The sequence below is a fragment of the Rhizopus delemar genome, genomic scaffold (assembly GCF_000149305.1).
Source record: "Rhizopus delemar RA 99-880 supercont3.9 genomic scaffold, whole genome shotgun sequence".
NCBI classification, from domain to species: Eukaryota; Fungi; Mucoromycota; class Mucoromycetes; order Mucorales; family Rhizopodaceae; genus Rhizopus; species Rhizopus delemar.
In genome coordinates this window covers 1,450,685-1,475,849 of record NW_027137835.1, presented here as the reverse complement: position 1 = coordinate 1,475,849, position 25,165 = coordinate 1,450,685, and the positions used below count along the sequence as shown (strand labels likewise).

Sequence of the window (25,165 nt, the reverse complement as noted above, 5' to 3'; positions counted from 1 at the left end):
AAGTCTTGCTTTGGAAGCATGTAAAGAGCACATCTTTTTATAATTCTGATTTATGTCAAAAATGCTTCTATTTGTATAAACTGTATTAATTAAACTCTAAAATTACACTATTTTAATATTTTATTAAACAATCAAAACATAGTTTTTCTCAAATAAACTGGCTATAGAACAATGACTGAGGTTGAAGGAATTCTAATAGACATATTGAGAATGGTATTGTCGTGTTAAAATAAATATGAATCTTTTAAAGCTATAGATAGAAAGATTTTGCTATTGAGCGCAATCTAGCATTAGGGCAAATGTGATAACAATCCAAGTCATTTCTCAAGCAAAGTCTTTGCAGATGAGTGCAGTTAAAGTTGTCATGATGCATCGAAATCTATCATCACGCAGCAAGAATAAATGTAAGGACTCAGGAAATCCCCATAGTTGATGAATTCGCCATACTTTGTACATTAAATATATGATGTCAACATGCAAGTCCAAATAATCCAACAAAATATAAAAGACAGTACACCACATTTGCAACCTATTTACAACACACAGCTCAGGTGAAGCCTTTCATTTTTCACACAACACTGCTTCTGCATTGGCACAAGAGATTCTGTCCAAAAGAGGGGTTGAGAGCAGGAGAAACCAGACAGTAACTCAAGTTAGCCTTTCAACATTACCCAAACAGTGCCCCTTTAACGCAAACTGGCTGTATACTTTACAATTTTATTAGATTCGGGTATGGACTACATCCAATTAAGAATGTATAACGTGTATTATAGCACATTGAATTAATTTTCTGAAACAGCAGAGAATATATATATATAAAACTGCAATTATAAAGACAACAACTATTTTATTGACACCTTTATTAATTCAATAATTCGAATATTTGTACAAAACTTGCAAGTAAAGATACCAAACAATTGATTTTTCATTGATACAGATATCAGTAGACGATATGAAAAACAATTTGATGGGATAAAGAATGAGATTGGAAATAATGATTATTCGAGGTGTTTTTCTATACAAAATATAGAACATTGTATATCGTATTTATGCTCCTCTAATTGTTGATATCGGCTATTCTGAACCTGCATACAATCCTTCAGCTATCTCTCCTATTGTCAAAACCATCTCAAAATACAATTTTTTTACAAAAATACCAGACAATATGGTATCCTAGAAAAGAACAGTTAAATTTGTTATTTCAGCAAGTGAACATCATAGATCCTAATATCGACAATTGCTATGAATACAATGCATACAGTCTGATTAAAGTCAAAAAATTTTTTTTTTATGATGTAGAGATTTTATTAATCAAATTCAGTTCTAAATTCAACTATACGGCCAACAGCAAGCATAGTACAAACTGTTATAAAGGAATGTTTGATATTTTTTTATTTTCTGTAAAAGTAGACTTGGCATTAGCAAAGATTTAATGAAGCTATCTTTTTGAGACTTGTTCCTTTTTCTATTATAAACTATATAAGATGTTACTCAAATTTTAAGGTTAGCCTGAGAACCCTCTTCGGGCATCTTGATACTGTACTCCCTTTCTCGTTTGATTTTTTATTGACAGAGAGTCCGCATCATCAAAGAATCTTTATGTAAACATTAATCGTAATGAAGAAATCTTCAAAACTTTTTAAAAATGTACCTTGTAAATATGTTGCTTGAATCTGTCCCCTTTGATTATATTCTCTGCAGTAGTTTAATTGACCGTTAGACATTTTGATTTTTTTTTCTTTTGCCAAGATCTTCATGGATTTTAAACTCCATTCGTAAAAGAGAAAGAGATTGTATTATTGATTGTATATTTCTCTTTAAATTACGATGTGATATTCAAACATACATTTGCTTGCTTTGGCGAAAATATCCAATGTAAAATATTAGAGTAATTCAAAATAATAAAGACATAATGTTTTGGCAAGTTTAGGCAGCAAGAAAAAAATTTTCAAGCCCAAATACTTGGTTTAGCCCACATGTTTCTCACCCTTCAGTTTGTGTGTGATGCGTGTACCCTGCAAACTTTTTCCCTTTCCTTTACCATTTATGGAGAGAAAAAATCTTATTTATAGTAAGGAAGAGGAACTAAAAAGTGATACCAACTAAACATAACTTTTACTTTTTCTTTACACTACAAAAACTTGTGTTAAAGAGCTTTCATTCCTCTCAAATAGCTTTGAAGGCTTCACGTTGATTTCCTTTTTGCTTTATTTTATAATAAATTCATTGTTCAGTTTTTCATAAAAGGCAACCTATCTGAGTGACTTATGCCTTATGGCTAGTGCCTCACAGCGCTAATGAGTATAAGCGAAAAAAAAAAAAGACAATGAAAGTGGTCATAGGACTTAAGAAGAAGTGAAGTATCAAAGGCTGTCCTATTTTATTCTTTTTATAAAAAAAGGGCATGAAGATCAAGAAATACTATCGAATTAAAAAAAAAAGTACATAAAATACTACTTTTTTTCAAGGAATGACTGCAGGGAAGAAAGAAAACTGAATTCTTCCTTTTAGACTTTTTTTTTTCATGCTCAGAAAGTTTTTAGGAGAACGAAGATGACATTGATAGCTATCATACCTTAATTAGAAATGGTTTATAGATTTAAGCTTGAGTTATTGTTTCTATAACCATTATTACCATTTGCCTTATAGTTATACATACCGAAAGGTTTATATTATATATTCAACTACTCTCGCCTCTAACTTACGAAACAAAGTAAATATCTATAAATCTTGTTATAAAAGCAGGCGGAGAACACTAAAGGTGATCACAATGCATTACCTAAGCTTAGGAACATGAATTGATATATAAAAAAAGACACTAAATTACAATAGCGATCAGAATACAATGTAAATCTAAAAGTTATCTTTAAAAGTAACATTTAACAACACATATGCACACAAAGTGAAACAATAACTCAAGTCAAAGGGCTTAAATCGTAAATCATTTCTCTTATCATTTCCCTTGATACCATATTAATCACAATGACCGTTGATGTGTCAGGAATAACCGATCCGATTACCCCTTTTTCTCTTGACTTATTGTCATTCATATAACCTACTAAAGAAGATGATTTCCTTATCAGATTTTACTCGATTTCAAATCGATATTTCGATCAACCATTCTTTTATAGTTCCCAGTGACTTTTAAGTGAATATGCATCTGGCTTTAATTCATAGACAACGAAACGTTTTCGGAAGCGTCCTTTTCACATACTTTTTTGTTTACGTGAGCACAAAAAGTGCTTTCATGGCTGAGTTGAGAGCAGCAAAGTAGAACGAATGGTACGAATACTGTTGCTTCTTTCCTCAAAAGAACAAATTAAAACCTTGTTTGAAATAAACAAATGCGTATAATTAAGTTTAGCATTGAAAAGGTGAACCTATTATGTTCAAGAGCATTACAAAATAACACACACAAAAAAAAAAGCATACAAAGAAAAAAGAGCACTTAAAGCATACTTTGCTTTTATCCCCGAGTAAAAAAAAAAATTCTTGCACCAATAAATTTTTCCTTTGTTTCCTATCAATTCCAAATCGAGTAAAATAAGGCACCGCCTCACAACGCCATAATTGTGGTGACTTGACTCTATCCTTTTTTTCCAGCCAAGCACTCTTTTGTTCTTGTGGGGCTGATTTTTTTTTTTTGTAAAATAATTCAGCCAGAAGGAAACTCCTAAAAGGAGACAGCGATCATAGGCTTTTCTAGCTTTTATTTTTTACTACTTTTTTTGAATGAAAAGTGAATGAAAAGTCTTGTTTCAATAACTTATCTTTACTTTTGTATGTACCGAAAGCTATATTTTTTTTTAAAAAAAAAAAAAAGAAAACCTGTTTTTTAGTTGCTGGCTTTATTTTGGAATCGCGTTGCATTTTTCTTTCTTTGTTATACAAACTGCTTCAAATCTCTTGGTTGTATCACATACTATACTAGCGGAACCCATAATCAAGATTAGACAGAGAGAAAGAGCAAATATTTGACATCTTACATTAAATGCTTGAGAGTAACAATAAGTCGTACGAGTGGGGAAAATCAGTTGTTCTTTGTTTATATAAAGATTTGATTGAGGGGAAAAAAGAGGAACGCAGAAAAAAAAATACATTTGCTTATTGTTTAAAGCATTCATATTGTGAGGTTAATGAAAAAAACCTCCGTTAAGGTTTAATCCTTAAACATGCAATCGGACGCTTCTAGATCTTTGGAGGGCTTAAAAAAGGACAATAAGCGTCAGAGAAGGAGTCCTTTCATAAATTTAAAGTTTTTGAAAACGCTTATCTTTTTTAAAATAAAAAATGTCAATAGGAAAGTGCACATATGATATATCAAAAACTAATCATGTGTACACATACACGCACGCTTGAATCCGGGAGAGAAGTCAGTTTGTATGCGCAAGTTTGCTACTATCTGCGCAAAAAAATGCTGTGAAAGAGTCAAAAAGTGGATCTTGTGTGACTATCTGCATCAGGCACAACTCAGAATGAAAAAAAAAAAAAAAAAAAAAAAAAAAAAAAAAAAAAAAAAAAGATGAAACAATTCAGAGAGACAGAGACGGACAGACAAGTAAGGAAGCTATAGCTTACTATTAAAAGTAACTTTTTTTAATAAAACAAGTAGGAATAAATAGCGTTGTTATATGTTATTATAGTTTCATTCTTTTTATTGTATTCATATGTCAACATTTAACTTTGATTAAACCTTCAGTGGCGCCATTTGTTTAATAAGGACCTACAGTTGTGGGTATACATTCCCCAAGAGTTAAAAGCTTAGGTAACGAATAAAGTGATAATGATGCTTTCCGATTTTCTTACTTTAAGGTGGGGAATGTCATATGATAAAAAAGGCCATGGTTTATAAAGACAATAAGAATCTTAAAATGAATAAAATATAGTAGCAGTTTATGTGTATGCGCATTTGTAGTTTTACATATAAAAAATGTGTTTTGTTCAAGAATCATAGAAGTATAGGAATTGAGGTACTCTATCTCCCATTCCGCTTTCTTGTTACTCTTATTTTAGATTTTATAGTTCCAAATTCTGATATGCTCAAGTGGTTCATATTTATTTTTATCTGCGAATAAAAATATATTTCTACTCTTTCTTTAGGTAATACTGAAGCATTTTTTTGCCATAGGATCATTTGAGCACAAAGAAGTCAAAAAGAATCATCATTCGTACAACACTCGTCGGGGATGAAATAGGTAATACACACTAAAGGTACCCTTTACTTCCCCTTCCTATATAAATCCCCATTGAAAAATTGACATTTCCTTCTTTTTTATCAACTTGTCAAAAAAAATGAATTCTTCCAATACTTTGTATTCATCAAACAACCTTTACTCTACTTTTACATCACCCGAACAATATCAAGGCTATTCAATGAATCAATATGACTCTTTATTAGACTTTTTACCCAAGGTCTCTTATCCTAGTCCATGTGAATCTCCTTTAGCTAACGATGTGTCTTTGATGACACCTAATAACAATACACCTCAACCTGTCTTTGGTATAGCTGGTGGTTTTTTGAATGATTCTATGCTCATGGTTCCTCCTATTGATCAGTTCAAGTATTATACAAACTTTGAAAAGTTGGTTTACGAACCCAAGATGCTCGATATTGACTACCTTGATAAATTCATTGCTCAACATGAAGCCGCTCTTAATATGCCTGAATTAGAAGAAGATGAAAATCAGATGCCCGAAGAAGAAGAAGAAGAAGAGGAAGAAGAAGAAGCCTGGTCTCACTGTTCATCTCCAAAGCACTCACCTACCAAAAAAGACGAAGAAGAAATCATTATTCTTCAAGACCGAAAGACAAACAGGATCATCAAGAAATCACCCGGCCGTCGTGGTCGCACCAAGGGAACCAAGAACAAGCCAAAGGTGTCTGAAGAGAGTAAGCCCAAGCCTAAACGAGGTCCACTTGAAGGTGTACTCTATGTCTGTCAACATGATGGCTGTGGCCGATCTTTTACTCGCCCTTATAATTTGACTTCTCATATGCGTACGCATACTTCCGAACGTCCTTATGCCTGCTCTCATTGTGGTAGAAGATTTGCAAGACAACATGATCGTAATCGACACGAAAAGTTGCATTGGGGTATTCGCCCCTATGCTTGTCATCATTGTCATAAAGCCTTTGCTCGTATGGATGCTTTGAATAGACACTTGAGAATGGAAAATGGCTGTTCTGTCATGCAAGTTTAGAAAGCATCCATCCACATCCTCTCCTCCTTCCTCATTCATCCTCTCTTTCAAATCGGGAAGTTTTCCCGCCTTTTTGTTATTTATTGTAATATTTTAAACCGATTTTATTTTACATATATTTTATGAAATCACCTATTCTTATCTCTTTCAAGTTCGCCACTGTAAATATAATAAAAAGAACTTTTTGATCACTTTAAAATACCTCAGGACCTGAAACACTAAACCCTCCTCCCCTCCTCTTTTTTTTTTTCTTTGACTATTCAAAAGGAATTTGAAATTGCGAACCACCCATGACAATAGATTTACTTCTTTGGGCTTAAAAAATAACAAAAAGAAAAAAAAGTTACAATATTTTCTTTATTTGATAAATTGAGGCTGTTGTGGTGGCTGCAAAAAATAAAAATAAGGTGATGTGAGTATGTCCAGATCCAGATTAAAAGGAGAATGAAAACAATGTTGTTCTGGATGATTTCTAATACATCTAACCAAACTGCTTCCTTAGTTTTCAATTTCCCAAAGTCGCAAAAGAAAAGGATGAGAGTTAAAAAACATGAATAGTTTTCTAAGAATATGAACAGTATACAGAATATACATATTTGACATTTCTCTGCACAAATAAAGGCTGTCAGGGATCTAATGAACCATATCGAGGTAGCTCGCTATTTTAACCTATTGATAATCGAGCATATGACGACACACGTTATTCACAAAAGCAATCATTGCCATCGTACCTACGGATTCTAACATTGTAGTTACGGTTTTCTTGATTTAAAACCTGCTCAATATACTCGGATATCGCTATTAATAAAAATGAGACGTCGGTTAAAAGTATTCATTGTACTTGGTGTTGATAACATTGCTGTTATATCGTTGGCTATTACACATATTACTCCAAGTTCAAACACAGCCGACACAAGGAAGGAATCATATTCAGGCAGCAAGGCTGCTTTTTAGTATCTAAAGCGCCTTTCCAAGATTGTTTTTATATGCATATGAGTACAGAGCCTAAGGAGGGGTAGGAAGCTCAAGTTGACACCTTGTGTTGTAGTGAGTTTATCATCATTGTGGAGTAAATCCATCCGTCTGAATTACAAGTTCACCAGCTTGTTTTCTTCTAAAGCAACCCTATTAAACATGATCCTGATTTATTACGCATTCTTTTATTAACAGTTTTACATTAAATGAATAATTATTTGATTCAGTTTCAACAAAATGAGGTTCAAATTGAATGTTATTACCATTATCAGAAAGTAAAGCCGCATCTTTACAGACTACATAATACAATATATACAAAAAAGCGACGAGCAAACACGATATTTATTCCCAAATATAGTGCACATCGCTCACTAATTTGATTCATTTTAATACTTGGTGGTCGAATGATAAAAACGTTTGTTGACATGTCTTTGATCTCTGTCACTTATTAAAATTGGAACGATGCAGAGGAGATTAGCATGGTCCCTGCACAAGGATGACACTAAATCTCTGAGAAGAAAGCTCTACGGAGCAATATTTTTAAGGGGAGGGGGAGGGCAAAGTCCCCCTAGCGAAGTGGTCAAGTTCTTTCTGCTGGATTAGTCTCTCGTCTGGCGGTACTAGTTCCAATATCCATGATCGTTTTCTGTTTATTTGTTCGTGGGTTTAAGCCCTGTTATTAAAAAAAACACTTCTTATGATGACCAGCTAACAATGTGGTATCCGAGTAAAATCCTCATACACAAAAAATAAAGTAAAAAAATTTGTTTTTTTCTTTTTATATATTCTTTATGGAATGCGATAAGTTTAACCAAGGATAAGGTAATAGTAGAGCAGTAGAGGAAATGTTACTATGCCATAGTATAAATACTAGAATTTTTAATTGAAATGATTGATTTTAAAATAAAGAAGGGGAATAAGCATATAAGATAGACAGCTTAGTCAAACGTATAAAAAATTCATCGGCTTCAAATAAGCTTTATCTTATTTACTCTTTCTGATTGAATGTGGTCATCGCAAAGATTAAATAACCTACATTCATCTGAATTAAGCCTTGAAAGCATTTTCATTCGTAGCCCTATCCATGAGTATATCACTGAGCAAACTTGTACCCAATAGTAGCGTCCTTAAAATTAGTACTTGACCTGTTATGACAGTTAACAAGCTTATTCAGAATTAGAATTTCCTGTCACGAGCATTTCAGTTTTTCTATGCAAATAATATATTATTTCAATCAGCTTCTTGTTCCTCATCAAATTTAAACAAGAGCCTATGCTTCATTAGGTATTTGAATCAAGAAATTTATAAAAAGATATATCTATTTGTTATTAAGAAATAACAATAGTTTGGATATGGTCGTTGGTTTCAGTACTGACACATCTCTGCAGTTTAGTCTTCATATATGCAACTCTTTTTGTCTTTTCTGGACTAGAGTCAAGTTACTGCTAACATGACGTAATTGGTGGCTGTTTTCTAAAAAAAATTAACGTTTCAGTGTAACAGCATTTGCCAAGGAGGATAGGAGGATACCGACGTCAAGTGTAGAAAAAAAATATAAATCTTTTTCTTTTTAAATTCCTTTTTCCTCCCTTTTACACATTTACAACTTATGTCATTTTTTGGATATTTAGCAACCTTTTTTACATTTTCAGCTCTTGTTTTACAAGTCTTTACAATGATTGGTAATACATACAACAGAGCATTTTTACACTCTTTATATTTTACAAAACTCAACTTGGGCGACAATTTTGATACATTTGGGTTATGGTAAGAAAATAAAGCAAAAGTTATGCAATATCAAAACTAACTTGTGCACATAGGTCTTATTGTAACGGTACAGGAAATATAATCAACAACTGCTCCTATCCAGTGCCTGCTTTTGATTGGAGTAAAGTATATTGTCATTTATTTGCTATTTTTATTTATTTTTGCGTCTATTTAGGTCAAGCAGATAATGTACAGCATATTATCGGTGATATGCACAGTATAGATCGTTTGTTTCTTGCCAACTTCATTTTATATTGGATCGCTATTGGATTGACACTTACTGCTTTAATCGTTACTACCTTGAGCCACTTTAGACGAGGACCTGATTTTTGTGCTGCATTAGCCACGTTTCTTGCGTTTTTCGTCACATTGGTAGTGTTTGTACTTGTACTTGTAATTTCCATCAGAGGCATCAATGTCGCTAAAGGTACAGACCCAACCATTACTGGTAATTTAGGGCCTGCCACATGGATGACTTTAGGTGCGTTTGCTGCATTGCTACTTTCTTCTATTTCGTATTGCTTTGCTTGCGTCTTTGGTCCTAGTAGAAACCAATATGAATACAAATATTAGAGAACATCTTTCTATCGCATTCATTATTTTATGTATTTATATCCCCTTATTTGTACCATATTTATTGTTTTGATAAAGAGTTTTTTGTATAAATAACAAATGTATTTCTTTACAATAGAAACACAGGATTTATTATTCAGCTATACTATCCAATCTCTAGATAAACAAAAAAGCACAAGTAGTATCATCAAATGAAGTCTATTATTTTAGTTTATCTTCTTTTTTTTCATTCAAAAGTATGAAGCAGAGGATAAATTGGTACAGATTCAATGTTTTTTTTTGTTGTGAAATATGTTCGTCTGTCAAAACATTAGCCACATTTGCAGCCAAAAAAACAAAATTTCTATAATATGTCCTTCTTTTTTCATATTCAATAAAACTGTTATCATTTTAAAAAATTAATGTCTGTCTGATCCTTGAACGACCTTTCCGGGATATTTTTGTAAATACATGACCTAGAGACGTATGCTAACGACGCCAAACTTGGAGGGTGAAGTCTTAGAGCCATTTTTGCTGTAAGCTTTTGATTTGGTTAATCTTGAATTTCATGCAAATATAAAAAGCCGTCAACAAATCAGCTTTTCTTTTTATTATTATTTCTAATTTGATGTGATCAAGGTGACGATGGTGTGTTGCTGAAGAAACTAGGTATTGTACTTACATTTCTTGTCCGACTCTGACTTGACACTATCCTACAGCGGCTTTACAAAAGAAGTAATTGCGGCCTGGGCAACTGAAAAAGAATTTCCCAACATTTCGTTTATTTTTATAAGCAATTTGGATTGATATGAATTTTAGTTTCAAAAAATAGTCTGGCAATAGTTTAAACTAAAGTCTGACAAAGTTCATAACCTTTCATTACCTCGTACAAACACTCAGGTGTAGCCTATCGTAGGTTTTTTTTTAAAAAACCAATAATAAAACAAGCTGGAATGGTCGTTCTAGTTCTTTAGGAAATAACAAAGGGTGATCAAATCCTTTATCCACTTTTATAGAATTCTAGCAATTTTAGCCAAATGCTTGTGCTAATTTTATTTCCACAGCTGTCATTATGGCAAACTTGGTAAATTTTCATTAAAAACACAAGTAGAACCATTCTTAAAAGCCTCATTATGCAAATCCGGAGGAGGGTGTAGATGGCTCAGCAAGGAAAACAGCAAACAGAGTCATCTCGACAATATTAGAAGAAGGTTTGGGTTTGAGGACTTAAAGTTCGCAAAAGATTTGGTCTCGGAAGTTGATCTAACTAATTTTAGCCTTTTGCGAGAATCAGGTTGAGTGATGTATTCACGCTGAATGCCTATTTATCTCAGCCTTTTCATGGCTGTGGTATTGATTATTTAGATTATTGGAGCGTTTAATGGGAATGCAACTTGAACGTGATAACCCCCTTCCTTCCAGTATGTAGAAGAGTAGATGCTAGAAAGATTGACAAGACCTTTGCACAGGTTCACCAATTCAATTTTCAATTTCTAGACCTGTCTACAAAAACCTGAAGTAGCCGATGTACATTCATTGACTAAGTGCATTTGTTTCCTTTATTTTTACTATTTATAGAGTGTTTTGTATAAAATTTGTAAGATTGCTAAAATAAGCGCGATAAAAACTTATGTTTATGTTTGTATCATTTTTATATTACAGTAATGGGCTTTTGTCCTTTATCCGCAACTGCATTTTGTACAGCTTTACATCGGTTTGGTTGTATTTGATTGTCTGCTGCGGTTCCTTGTAGCTTAATAAATGGATATTAAAGTACTTATTGCATTCATCAAAAAATTCTCTTTCTTCAAATGATCTTAATCCTCTTGATTTATAGCCTAAGCAGATAACAGTTTTTGGTATACATAGCTGTCTAAATGTTGCGAGGATACTTTTAAAGTCGTTCTTTCTATAGATGATATCTGAAGCAATAATAATATCAAGTTCTTTTCCTTTTTGCTTGCTTAATAAGTTTTTGGAATCCTGAGCATTCCCCCAGTGTAAAGGCTCGATCTTTAAGTATTCTGAATTTTTTATGCAGTTTAGTGTTTGATTGACTTTGATTAGATCCAATACTTCATGAATATCGCTTAACGTTATTTGTGGTGGTTGCTTTTTCATCATTGGGTCTGACAAATTTTGAAAGAACTGTGCTAAAGATAATCCAATATAACCTGTTCCTGCACTTAGGTCCAATATTCTTTTTCCATACAGTAAATGAAAGTTGCTAATCATTACATCTACCATGAAAAGTGCCGAATCCCATATTTTGCCTGGGGTGCCATCCTCCCACTGTTCCTTAATTAGAAAATACTTGGATTGTTGCGATTTTACTTGTAGTGCTCGATATTGTTGCTGCTCTATTTTTGAGTGTGGAAAAGTCCACCAGTTTTCATTCGTGTCATCTTGTTGATTTTGAATCCAGATGGGACCAACGCATAATGGTAAAATATCTCTTTTTTCGTCAACTACCTGAAGCGATATATAAAATGGCAGCGTTTCCAAGTGCGAATCTGAAGAACCGATTCTATACTCCAGTGCACCCAAGCTACTGTGGGGGTTGAATCCTTCAGAATTTGCTATCTCAGGTTCCCAGTTATCTGCACTAATTGGACGAGTTTCTATGCTGCCTGAATTTTCATAGTATCCAGATCGACTAATAAGCATACTACCAGACAGTATAATTGGGTCTTTGTAAGTGTCAACAGGTAAACCCATCTCAGTCACAAGCTTAAGATTAATTCTATACCACTTATCGTATTTTATAAATTGACGTATAGACCTTTGCAATACAATACGTAGTAATTTTGAGTTTGTATATAGTGATTTGAAAAAGAAGTCATCAAAAGACAACACTCTTGAATTTGGATTGACTTTATTTGCTTGTATAGACAATAATTTCATGTTCAAAAAGAAAGAAGATTTTGATGAACAAAAAGAAAGGTAACTTGTTGATGGGTTTGGATGTGTTTATTTGTTGAAATCTAATGTTATTGTTTTTTGCCTATTGAAAAAGTTGTTACTATTATATAATTCAAACATACAAATATTACAGTTACTAAATAACAGGCGAACAATAAGGTGATTTTCCTTTACAGAAACTCTCCTTTATCCTTTTATTTAATTTTAGCCTTATATAATGAACCAGTATTCATCCATAGTAGCTACTTGAACAATGAAGCAATATTCTTTAAGATGAAAATTCATTGACAACAAAAAATAAGCAAATATGAATGAGGTGAATGAAAATGATTTTAAACAGCAGATAAAAAGGGAATTTATATTGCATATGAAGCTAAAAAAACCTAATTATATCAAGATCTGCAGAAGAAAGACAATCCAGTAAATCAGTAACAGACACGTAAATAGCTTTACTGGCAGAGGTATTTCCTAAAGCGAACGATATAGTCAAATAGGTGAAAAGAGAGGTAGGATCAAGGTTATAGCGCTTTATATAATGATATCAGACCACATTCATTTCGTTTCTGAAAAGGATAAATTGGCTTATCAATGCATATGGTATCACCATTTCAAAATGGAAGAAGCACCACACTGAGTGAGACCATAGAGAAAAACAATTACATACGCAAGATCGATTTAAAAGATGCATGGGTAGTAGTACTGGTTCACAAGGATTCAAGAAGTTTTATCTTTGGTTTTTTTTTTACATCAAAGAGTAATCTACAAATGCAGATCTCTAGCATTTGGTTTGAATATAGCTTCACAGGAGAAGGAGGTTCAAAACTTATGAGGCATATCTTGGAACCTCTCAGGAAAATTGGCCTTAGTTTTAGCTTTTATCTCGACGACATTTGTGTTCTAGCCAAAGCAAAGAAGCATATGATGAGTCGTGCCCAACAAATTATTCAGCATTCAGAGAAATTAGAAGCTTTTAATCAACAAAAAGAAGAGTATATTGTTTTCGATCAAGTTATAATCATTTCTAGATTTCCAATTCAACGCTCGCTATATATTGGTTCAAGTGCCAAATATGAGAATCCAAAACTCGAGACAGGGATTCGACAGCTATTGAAAACTACAAAATTTCTCCTTGGGGGCGGATAATAAGCTCGAATGGGAAAATAACGAAGATGATATTCATGATAAGAGCAGCCCTATTTCATGCAAGATATATCCAAAGGGATTTACCGAGGACACTCTGATTTTCAAACTATAACCGGAAACTAACTTATTCTCTTAACCTATCAAGCTGTCAAGAGGTAATATATGGAATGAACAATGCACCTCTTTAAAATGGTCTTGCAATACGTTACAAATAACAAAGCCCAGACATCACCATATACATCAATGTGTCCTATTCAGGCTGTGCAGTAAGCTCGGAATTGGTAGAAGGCGTAGGCTACTGAACAAAGAGCGAAAAGGAAGATAGCATCAATTTTATGAAGCTAAAATCGATATTATTCACTGTTTAGCTACACATGTCCAAATGCAAGAATACAATTCTAAAGATTTATTCGGACAATTGAACAACTTTGAAATACTTGAACAGTACCGGTGGAATGTTGTCAGTAATTATTCAGGATCAAGCGATACAAAGTCCAAACTTATACAATAAGTCAAATATTCAAACGACTTCCAATCACTTTTATGGGATGCAGAATATAGGAGCTGCCAGTCTCGGCTGAAAGAAGCTGTCCTTATACGAATGGCCCTTACCAATGAATTTGTGGCGTGACAAAACAAGAAATTGAAGAAGTTTTAGAGTCTATTTCTCGATTGGGAATTTGTAACGAGAGCAACAAGGATTGGAACAAGTATGTCTTCTAATCACTCATTTATCGGAGTGAAAGGAGGAAATGAAATGGTTTCATTCCCTTCTGATTTTGTTTGGATTCCTTCGTTAATCTTTCCCTTCCAAATAGAAGCAAGAAAAAATGGTCAAACCATTTCAAAGATCTGAAGAAATTGGACAGATTCAAATTAGCATTTTTTTTTGTTGTAAAAGAAAAACGCCTTCTTTTGCTTTTGCACTTTAATTATTCTGTAAAATTTATGCTGCTCTAGCTAGATACCTTACGTTTCAAAAAGTAAAATCTCAGTCACCACTCAATAAATAAAATCTTTAATCTGAAGCCCAAAAACCTAGATATCATTTACTTTTTTGAATCTGAACACTTGAAAAGTTATTGTTGAGGACAAATTAATAGATACTATATCAAACTCGGTAGACACTAATGAATGGTTCTATGCTTTGGCCTGTGTTCAATGATGTGTCTGATATTATCAGGAACATATTTGGATGGATAAAATTATATTTACTTTCTATTTATGATGTTCTTGTTTTGCTCAAGCAGCTCTTATTCTTAGTCTTAATAAAGAGGATGAAACAGTGCCTTTTCGTTTAGTTTTCTTCCTCTTCTTCTTTGAATGATTATAGCACAGCTAAAACAAGCGAATAAATACCACAAACAATATTATATCTTCTTGGATAAAGCTTTCTTTAATCATTGCTTTCATGCCTCAAAGTCATTCATGATATATGCTAAGCAGTATATATATTAATGCTTATAAACTTTATATATCTATTATCATTTGTAAAGAGTTAATTTAAAGACAACATGTTTGAAGACAATTAATTTAGAAAGAGATAGTTTAAAAACGATTGGATTGAAGATGATTAATTTACGATCCATAAGACTTGATTGTTCTCAAACATTTGAATTTGTTATACACATCTATGAAAGGTCCATTTGCCACGATTTGTACCGTCCAACTTGTGGCTCAGCCAACAGCAGATGCTACTCTTCTATCGACCTTTGTATGGAAACGACCAACCTTGATGCCGCTTATTATACTACCCGACTCGCGACTCTACGGGGACAAACAAGTGCTTACACACCTGCTTGGGGTTTGGTTACGATCCTGCTCCCCCAACATGTAATCAATTTTGGGAGACGATTCAAGCTTCTGATGTGCACAATCACATGGACGATATATATAGGAAAAACTTTTGTTTGAGAAAAAAGGAATAGCCAATGAGAATAAAGACATAGACAGGGACCCGGCAGGGATCAGATAGGGTCTAGACGCTTCTAGACAGGGTCGTCAAGAATTGAACAGGGATCAACAAGGCCAAAAAGCAAACCAGATAGGAAACAAATAGGTAAAAGATGCGTGTGATTTGTTTGACGAGACAGATAGACCATTGAAGAGATGTCTTGGTCAAATATACTTATTAGAGTAGCAACAAAAACAGCAGAGAACGCGTGTAGACAATAGTTCTATAAAGACCACGTGTCAAAAAAATGTATCTACTTGAGATATTAAACTATAGCTTGAAGAGTATCTGACCAAAGAAACTTTAAGAGCAGTATTATTCATTGATAGACCAGAATTTATGATTTGTATGAAGCGAGGTAAAGAGTAAAGAAAGAAAAGTGAAAAAAAGATCATTTCTGTCTTTATTTATATTTCTTTTTTTCCTTCATGAGACTATTGCCCATCTTGTGTGGCACAAGATGGGCGCTATTATTTTGAAGCACTCTTTTTTAAAGCTTAAAATATAAGATAAACACAAAAGCTGCAAAGATTGCTCTCTCTATATACTAGTCTAAGCATGAGATGTCGAGCTACAATAAGCGAGAGTCTATCCTCCGTGATAGCAATTTGTTATATATTTAGCATCTCTTGGTACTTATTTTGTCTTCAAGGTCTTAAGTTACTAGTAAAATACTTGTGTATAACAAATACGAAAAGAGATTTGAGATGAAGAGTATAAAGAATGCAAAGAATAAAAGAAATAAAAGAAAAAGCTTTCTCAGTGATACGAGCCACCGCGCAAAATGCTGAAAGTAACATTAAAGTCACACAGCAGTCGCACTGTTGTCGATCATATTTTATCGTTCCTTCTTCTTTCTGTTTGATTCTTTTGTTCTTTTTCTTTCTTATAAATATCAATAAGTTTGTCAATATATGATCTATTCAAGTCAATAAATAAATGAAGCAAAATGAAACAACTTGCAAGATGATATAATCATAATCATAGTCAGCGTATACATCAGTTTACTACTATTTACCATACCATCATCTTAGTACAAATGAAGGTCCAAGGTAACCCAGAACGATAGCTTACTTTGATGGATAAGAGGAAATTTTAGATTTACTATATGCTAAATAGCATATGAACTATATTGATAGAGCGCAAAATAGCTCACGATAATCTCTGTCTATTTAGAAGTAATATTCTTTCAGCAGGCTTACATTAAGATATACAGGGATCATCATTGTAAACCAGGTATGGTCAACCAAAAAAGGAAAAGGATCAGTAAGATGGTAAAGATTGTTGAATAGAGAATTCAATAGAAGTTAGTTACCCAATGACGTATCCAAAATTTCAAAGGTAGAGCGAAGCCAAATCTATTGTCTAGTGACCAACGCACAATTTATCATCTTCTCCATAGTGTAGTTGAATCTATTTATTCGCCATTTCACAAGTAATTCCTATGTATACGATATATATGCATTAAATTGCTTTTGTAAGAAAACTGGTTAAATAAATCTAAGACTATTATCAGCATGGATTGACTGCACACCTGTTAGGCCTACTACGGGGTATTACGGATACTGCAGATCAAGCATTGGATCCTTTGCTAGTATTTTATCAATAACGATCATATATGAGAGACTGGGGATATGAGAATGCTTGTTTCAGGATTTGATTAGAGAGCCTATTTTGAACTCATAGTAAGATGATAGGGAAAAAGAAAAAGAGAGAGATTTCTACCAACAAAGAGTACATATTAGCTTTGTCTGACTATATCTTTTTTATTGCTGAACACTATATTTTACCATAATCTTTTTGTGCTGTTCATATTTATACGCTGCATCGTTGCTATTTTTAATTTCTTTACAAAACAAACGGATGATGGAATATGAACAGAACAAAGAAAATAAAGCTTTGCTTATTTCAATGCAAATACAATGATCTGTATAAGCTGTATTCATACCCACTTAAGCTTGTGTATAGACAATTCATCTTAATATCAGCATGATAAGTGATGATATCCCTATTACATATAAACTCTTTTAATATCGTCCTAGATAGGTTACAAGTAATGTATGGTCACCATCAGTTATTGAATATTCATAATACACAGCATTTATATTGACTGATGCAGCTAAGCTTGGATACCCACACAAAAACCTTTATCTATTAGTGCACTGGATCTAGTTCTTGTGTAGCATATCCACATCTTTTTTTTTTTTTTTTTTTTTTTTTTTTTTTTTTTTTTAAAAAAAAAAATAAGGTAAAGGGTATATGCTCTATATTGTTAAAAGGTTATCCTTCAATATCGACATGTATACTTTGTTTATGTAGTAAGGCATAAACAGCAAGGGCCATAATCAGTGCACCCGACCTGAACCATTATTATTTTTCTCTGTTTTTTCTTCTTTGATAGAGAAAAAAAAGAAAGAAAATAGAAAAATGGAAATGACTTTTTATATCTTGAATTTCTTATCTTCAAATTCCTTGGCTACTTTTATTTGTTTATTTGGAATTTTTTTCCCTTTTTTTTTTTTTTACCCATACACATGAAATTAAGGAGTAAATAAACACTTAATTGCCTTTTTTATCTCTTCATATAAAATACTATCCTAATTAAATATAATGCTTAAAAGGAAAAATAAAAAAAAACGCGTTAAAGGAACTTTATTACATTCTTCATTCGAAACATATCCAAATCATTTTCAATGTTCACTGTATTTATTGTTCACAGTGTATATTATTTGATTCTTTCTTACTCACGCATACACTCATACATAAAATACCAAGTCGGATTAAATTTATTTCTTGTGCATCAAATATAAACAAAACAAAAAGATGAGAAAAGAATGACTTTTTTATATTTATTTTTACTAAGCTAACGTTTCACTTATTCCACAAATATCAACTCAGTAAAGTATAAGAACTAATCACTATATGCACGAGTTATTTTGTGTCTAGAAGCAAAATATAGCAGAAGCCAAAGCATCTATCACTGTAGGGTTGATTTTGTTGTGAAGTATGATGGCAAAAAAGAGGAACGCGGATTAGAATGTTTGTTACAAAGATTATGGGCTGAAAAGGAATTCTTTTCTTTTGCATGAAAATTGTACTAGTGTCACACAAGGTACGTTTTTTTTATTTTTTTTTATCTATTTTTCAGTAAGAAAAAGGAAAAAAGATGTTAAACACAAAGCAACTTATAAACCGTTATCTTATCATGAAAGAAAAACACTTGTGAGTCAAACTAAAATGAACTGTACTCAAAGTGAGAGACGATCAAATTCTTTACATGCTTCTGTTTTTAGTCAATAAACAATATTGTTGTTTGGCTTTTTATTCCGAACCGTATTCTTCCTTTTTTTACTTTCTCGTTTATATAAGAAAAAAAAATACATTTACCAAAAAGGGTAATTAATAAACTGAAGTTTATTAATTATTAGTTGAATGTTTCTTTATGTTGGAAAGAGAGAGAAAAATAGAAAAGTTCAGGTTATGAGAATAAAAGATACTTATATGCCTACAATGAATAACATCTCTAAAGGATATAATATATTTATATCTGTACATGGATCAACTGTCTTTCTGTTTAATATCAAAGAGCAATAAAAAGAATACGCCTTCTTTTCAAAATAATATATTGTATTTATCATTGAATTCTCAAACTGAAGAAGCTATAGAAAAATAAGTCATTCAATCCTTGGGTTATATTCTAATTGACTCTTCATGCATTATAGTACGTATGTTTGATAAACTAAAGACCTAGAGATAAAATATTATTTTACACCATATATCTCTGCTACTTGTTCCATTGGTCTCATAAAATAAGTAACTTACTTTTCTTTTCTCTAAATTACAGCAGATTTGGCAATTCTAAAGGAATAGAGCTCAATATGAAAAGTACAACAAATTGTATCTTGATTCATCATTTTATTGCTTTCTTCTATGTCTGATTTTATGTTCAAATTGCATGCTTTAGCTTGTTCTTCATTATATCTAACCTACTGGAACACTCATCCGAGATTGATCCGACCAACCAGTAGTATTAATTCAATCAACTCAGATCCAATTATTTGTCAAGCTTTCTGTGCCTAGGGTAATACATGTGAAAGAAGAAAAAAAACGGAATTGAAAAGATACCTAAATCTGTGTAAGGAAATTATTTGTTTCCCGCTTTTTTGCTTGTTGAGCTCAAAGAATCACTAATAGTATTATAATAATGTTAAGAAAAAAGAGTTCAAATGGAAAAGGTACTAGAAAGTCCACTGTCTGTTATAAAGAAATGAATTTTTTATAAACACTTATCAGTTTGCTTCCAAAAAATAAAATTCCTATTTAGTTGCCTATTATTCAACATAAGCATACTCAAAACTAACGGCCTCAATAGGTGATAGAAAAATAGTGGATGAAGAAAAGGAAATGAAAGAAAATAGTAGAAAGATAACAAGAGTTATATAGCTGTAATGTTGTTATCAAACTTATTATGACTTTTAGCTTATCCTGACCTGTAATACCAAATAAACCACTTGTACACTTTAGGATTCAATTCATAGTTCCACCATCATATTCATTTTTTGTATAAGAAAAGAAGAAAGTAAAGGAAAGAAAGATAATACCTATGAAAATTAGGTAATCTGGTTTAACCACACTGAGATGAATAACACGTACAGAAAAGGAAATACGATGGTTACAGCGCTAATATTTGGAATAACAAGACGAGGATAAAAGCAAGTATTTGAATCTATTTTATTGAGCTGTACAAGTTAGCAAAAGAAATATGTAGCACAAGAGCAAACAAATATATATGGTGATAGAAAAAGGACAATGTGTATAGACATTTAGCTTACTTTATTTTGTAGTATATATAAAGATGCTATAAAACTAATCTTTGCAACTTAATACACCGTAATTCATAAATATGTAGAATTGGTAGTAATGAGTCTTATGGTAGTCCTATGGTTTTCATAACTTTTCCAATTGTTGATCTTGAAAGGCTCGCTGCAATTTGATTATAAAACATAAAGGATATGTATATAATCACTATTTGGTATTATTACGTGACCACTCGAATGATAAAACATCTCAAAAAGATGCTTAATCATCCACGCAACTAGTTTTTGGTAATAATTGGATAGATCATTTTAGTAGCTAGAAAAACATTATGTAACTGAATCATATCCAACTAGGAAAATGAAATGCTTGATAATAAACATTTTGCTGAATACATTATAATTTACTTCTTCAATCTCAATGAGTAGCATTCATTGTGGCTAAGCAATTATGAAGGCACAGATAATCTATAAGCAGACAAGCGTTTATGAAACCCTCATAGACTATTATATTAAACTTTGTATTTTAATATAAGGATCATTTTAGGAACCTATTCGATGATCAGTACAGGATACTTTCCGAAGCTTGATTTCAAGGTGGTTTATACTACAAGCTTTATAAAAATGTATAAGAGAGAGCCTTGTTTTCTTTTATAATTTTGTCGAGCTCTTTAGCTTTTGACACGTTGTAAGTTTGAAGCAATATATAAGGAAAGTACAATGTTCTCTAAGAATAATGTTCTACAGAGTAGTTTTTAATATAAAATAGGAAAATAACTTACAAACAAAGACTAATATATCTGTTATGCTGTCAACTTTGTGGAAAGCTTTTCATTTGGATGTCTTGTTTCTTTTTTTTTTTTTTTTCATGTAACAAATTAGTCTATTTTAGTCCGACATTAAGATTTTGGCAACAACGGGCATGACTTGCTATTATTTAAAATTAACACAAAATGGGCCATTTATCTTTACAAATCAATAACAAGAGGTTAGCTTTTTTTCCAGTGATATAGCCGCTTAGCCATTGGGATTAATAAATTAATTTCACGTGTAAAACCTAAGCGAGTCACTTTAATTCATCTTATCAAATTTGTTTAATCCTGGGAAAATCAATCAACTTATATTCCGCACTTTGGGATCCTTTTCTCCTTTTTCTTTCTTTGTTTCACTATAAACGCATTCATAAAAAAATATGTCATCAAAGTCTTATACTAATATATTCACTTTTGGCGAACAAAAAATAACAATAGAGGACGATGATCAAGTGGCTGATTATGGACTTAGAATGGCAAGAGCGATTGATGTACAACTAATTGATACCAATTTATATATGAGTAAAGAACTCTATTTACCTCTTGGTGCCCGAGGTGTATTTGGAGGACAAGTGAGTACAAGATGTTTTTATTGTCTAAAAACTCAACAATAACTAGATTGTTGCACAAGCTTTAAAAGCTGCTTGGGATACTGTACCTGAAGATTTTTTTATTCATGTAATCACTTATTATTTAATCTCCATTGGTCTCTATTTAACCTTCTCTTTTCGTAGTCTTTACATGCTTATTTCATCTTGGCATGTAGTGTCGAAACTCCTGTGATATACAGTGTTCAGCGTGTTCAAGATAGAAGATCGTATGTCACTAGAATTGTAAAGGCCACTCAAAAAGGAAATGCCATTTTCACATGCAGTTGTAGTTTTGCTAGACCTGAGCAAGGTGCAGTATTAGACCATCAGGTATAAAAAGCAACTGCTTAAGGATATGTAAGTTGAAGTAACTAACAGCTTTCTTTAGACCAGCATGCCCGATGTCCCAAATCCAGAAAGCTTACCAAGGTATAAAAAAATGTGTTTGAGCGTAAATCATTAAAGTAACAAAAATAAAAACAGTGATATAGAAACCTATGAAGAAGCTTTGAAGAAAACATCTAATCCATCAATGAGATTTTTGAAGAGACTTGAAACTAGACTTAAAGATGTAAGATTCTATTGCTTGAAATTAAAAGAAATGGTACATTTACGTGTCTTTTATTTGTAGGCTGGGATTGTAGAGTACCGTAATGTAAGAAAAGATAGTCCAGAAGAAGTGGTTAGTGGCAATGTACAGCCCAATGGATCTGATGTAAGTAGGCTATCAGCTCGCATGGGACAGACATGTTTCTAAAGCCCTTATTACAGCAACATTGGTTCAAGACACGTGGAAATTTAAATGATGACATGAAATTACATGCCTGTTGTATAGCTTATATATCAGATGCAGCGCTTTTGAATACAGCAGCTATTGCAAACGGAATGACATTCGTTTCATCCTCTGTGGGCATGATGACCTCTTTAGATCACACTATCTGGTTTCATATGCCTGCAAGAGCAGATGATTGGTTACTTTATCATAAATACAGTCCTCGAACAAACAGTGGGCGTGGATTTGCTTTTGGACATATATACAGTCAAGATGGTTCATTAGTTGCTACCACAGCTCAAGAAGGTGTAATTCGATTGTCTAAAAAGGAACAAGAAAGACGACAGAAAGAGTACCAAGAAATAACTAACCATCAGAGCAAATTATAAAGCTTGAAAGAGGGAAACAATAGAGACAATCCGTTCATTTCCCTTACAGATTTTATATACATTGCTCATTTATTTTAATAAAGGATTGTAATAGCATATGTTTTTATGTTCATTGTCAGAATGTTTGGGGTAAGATGTAAAGGTAATCTGATGCTATATAACTACTTGCTGAAGAATAAAAAGGAAAACAGGGCTCTTTTGAGTAATTGATAATAGTATTATGACATATATTAATCTATCTAAGGAATATGGATTATATTAGCATTTTTGATACAGTTTATCATTTCATTTGATATCAAAGTTACACGATAGAGTAATTTTGTTTATTTAAAGAATCTATAAGATAGGGTATCATCAGTTACACCCTTCATATTCCATAATGCGTCTTGTATATATTTATCGTTCTGCAGTATTTGTGCATCTTGAAATAAGACGATGTCAACATTGGGTATTTGTAATCTTGCCTTTTCAACACGTTCATAAAGACGTTTACATGCTTCTGCTGTGGATATTTGATGATGTCGGTGTGGATTGATGAGGCCTATGTCATCATCACCCTCCATATGAAAATCAGTTCGATGGCCTGTCAGATGAGGTTGGACAGCGTATTCCATCAGTGTACTCCTCACTGCCTTTCTCAAGCCAAGAGGTGATTGAAACTTTTTATTATGGCTACTGGAGGGTGTAGAATGCTGTGATTGTAAGGTGAACAAGTCATCATCATCTACTAGGCTCTCTCGTCTTGAAAAGGTGGGTAAAAATGAGGATTGGGACATGCGTTTGTGCATCTTTTTCCTTTCTTGTTCTTCAGCCAAAGGTGTCGTCACATCACGAATGAATATTTTGAGTACTTGCTTTGGATATTCAAATGCTATCTTTGTATAAATCTCCAAGTCAATCTCACCCGAGTCACCGATCAATATAAATCGACGTTGAGGAAAATCACGTATAATGTCCAGTATGGCTTCTCGTTTCGCTTGGCCTGGTATCTCGACCAACCTTGATAGAAGGCTAAGGTCATCTCGAAGGTGCATTGAGCCTGGTGGAAAGTGGGCATCACGAATGAATTGATCCAACATAGGCATAAGTTGAAATGGGCTGTTTGATACATAATGAAAGGAAGCACCTTGATTGTACTGTAAAGGTTAAGTGAATACAAAATCATATATCATGATCTAAAGAATCTTACCCAAGTCATATATACATCAGCCATTCCTTTTACATCTTTAGGTTGCTCGAAAAAGGTCTTGGAGAGCACTTTACGAGCACCAGCCAAGATCCGAGTATCTTTGATGGTGTCATCAATGTCTGAAACAATAGAAATACCGCAAGACTCAACTAAACTGACAACTCCTCTTGTAGGTGAAAAGTTCTTTGTGTGATCAGCGGATGTGGACTGGATGCGAATCAATCGAGCATCTCGTCGATTGTGAGCTTGGGCCCAAGCTAAAATAGTGTCATGAGCAAGTACGAATTCACCAAGGAAAAACCCGGAGTTTGAAGTCTTGAGTTGAATGGCAGCGTTACTATTGTCCTGATCCACAGGAGTATTTGATTCCATGTCTAGCCGATCTAGTATGGAAGCCATTGGATTTTGAGGTCTTGTAGGATAATCAATGTTATCTTCATCTTGTTGAGACAAAGATGAATGGCGTGGAGGTAAAATATAATGTTGATTTGATAATAAAAAAGTAGGTATAAAGTTATTCATCATTTCTAAACTTGCAATGATATCAATAGCTTGAATTGTGAAAGTTTTACTCTTTTGATTTGTCGCTAAGAAATATTTAAATCTTTCTTCGAATGTTTGCAAGGAAGTTGAATCCGTAAAAGATTTTCCGGCTACACTTTTTGTAATACCTTTTTTTTTTGTATATAAATGAATATGAAATATATCAAATATTAAATTATTTACCCATAACTACTTTTTGCTTAGCAAAAGAACAATTATGTGATAACGCCCAACCTTTTGCTTTTACAATCCATTCATTTCTGTCTATGCAAAAAATAAATATAAATAAATAAATAAATTTCCCGATCTTTTTACTGTTTGGATTTCTTTTTGCATAAGTGGGGAATAATATGCACTCTTTATTGGTTTTAGTTGAAAAATAATCTTGAATTGAAGCTGTTCTATAATAGTCATTCATATCAAATCCATTTATATTAGAGTGTTGTGTTATATTAAATAATAATGCAAAAGAAAAATAACAATAAAAAAAAAAGCTTTTTATTTTATAAACATGTTGCCACCAAGAATAAAATTATGCGCTG

At 32.7% G+C, this 25,165-nt stretch overlaps 6 protein-coding genes across 6 annotated transcripts; 3 read left to right on the top strand and 3 right to left on the bottom strand.

Moving 5' to 3' along the window:
- Positions 1-5,292: 5,292 nt before the first annotated feature.
- RO3G_11643 (uncharacterized protein) lies at positions 5,293-6,201 on the top strand (the record flags this gene model as incomplete). The annotated part of the gene is made up of 1 exon (XM_067666227.1): positions 5,293-6,201. The coding sequence occupies one exon, from the start codon at positions 5,293-5,295 to the stop codon at positions 6,199-6,201; it is 909 nt and encodes a 302-aa protein (XP_067522328.1).
- Positions 6,202-7,260: 1,059 nt separating this feature from the next.
- On the bottom strand, positions 7,261-7,603 carry RO3G_11642 (uncharacterized protein; the record flags this gene model as incomplete). The annotated part of the gene is made up of 3 exons (XM_067666226.1): positions 7,261-7,326; positions 7,378-7,472; positions 7,570-7,603. 3 exons carry the CDS (start codon positions 7,601-7,603, stop codon positions 7,261-7,263), a joined length of 195 nt encoding a protein of 64 aa, XP_067522327.1.
- A 1,248-nt stretch (positions 7,604-8,851) lies between these two features.
- On the top strand, positions 8,852-9,516 carry RO3G_11641 (uncharacterized protein; the record flags this gene model as incomplete). Its single annotated transcript, XM_067666225.1, has 3 exons — positions 8,852-8,943; positions 8,997-9,064; positions 9,119-9,516. The coding sequence occupies 3 exons, from the start codon at positions 8,852-8,854 to the stop codon at positions 9,514-9,516; spliced, it is 558 nt and encodes a 185-aa protein (XP_067522326.1).
- Positions 9,517-11,615: 2,099 nt separating this feature from the next.
- On the bottom strand, positions 11,616-12,213 carry RO3G_11640 (uncharacterized protein; the record flags this gene model as incomplete). The annotated part of the gene is made up of 2 exons (XM_067666224.1): positions 11,616-11,648; positions 11,830-12,213. 2 exons carry the CDS (start codon positions 12,211-12,213, stop codon positions 11,616-11,618), a joined length of 417 nt encoding a protein of 138 aa, XP_067522325.1.
- Positions 12,214-21,658: 9,445 nt separating this feature from the next.
- On the top strand, positions 21,659-22,891 carry RO3G_11639 (uncharacterized protein; the record flags this gene model as incomplete). Its single annotated transcript, XM_067666223.1, has 6 exons — positions 21,659-21,712; positions 21,875-22,060; positions 22,119-22,159; positions 22,214-22,301; positions 22,362-22,445; positions 22,502-22,891. 6 exons carry the CDS (start codon positions 21,659-21,661, stop codon positions 22,889-22,891), a joined length of 843 nt encoding a protein of 280 aa, XP_067522324.1.
- A 323-nt stretch (positions 22,892-23,214) lies between these two features.
- RO3G_11638 (uncharacterized protein) lies at positions 23,215-24,810 on the bottom strand (the record flags this gene model as incomplete). The annotated part of the gene is made up of 3 exons (XM_067666222.1): positions 23,215-24,027; positions 24,081-24,667; positions 24,807-24,810. The coding sequence occupies 3 exons, from the start codon at positions 24,808-24,810 to the stop codon at positions 23,215-23,217; spliced, it is 1,404 nt and encodes a 467-aa protein (XP_067522323.1).
- Positions 24,811-25,165: the final 355 nt, after the last annotated feature.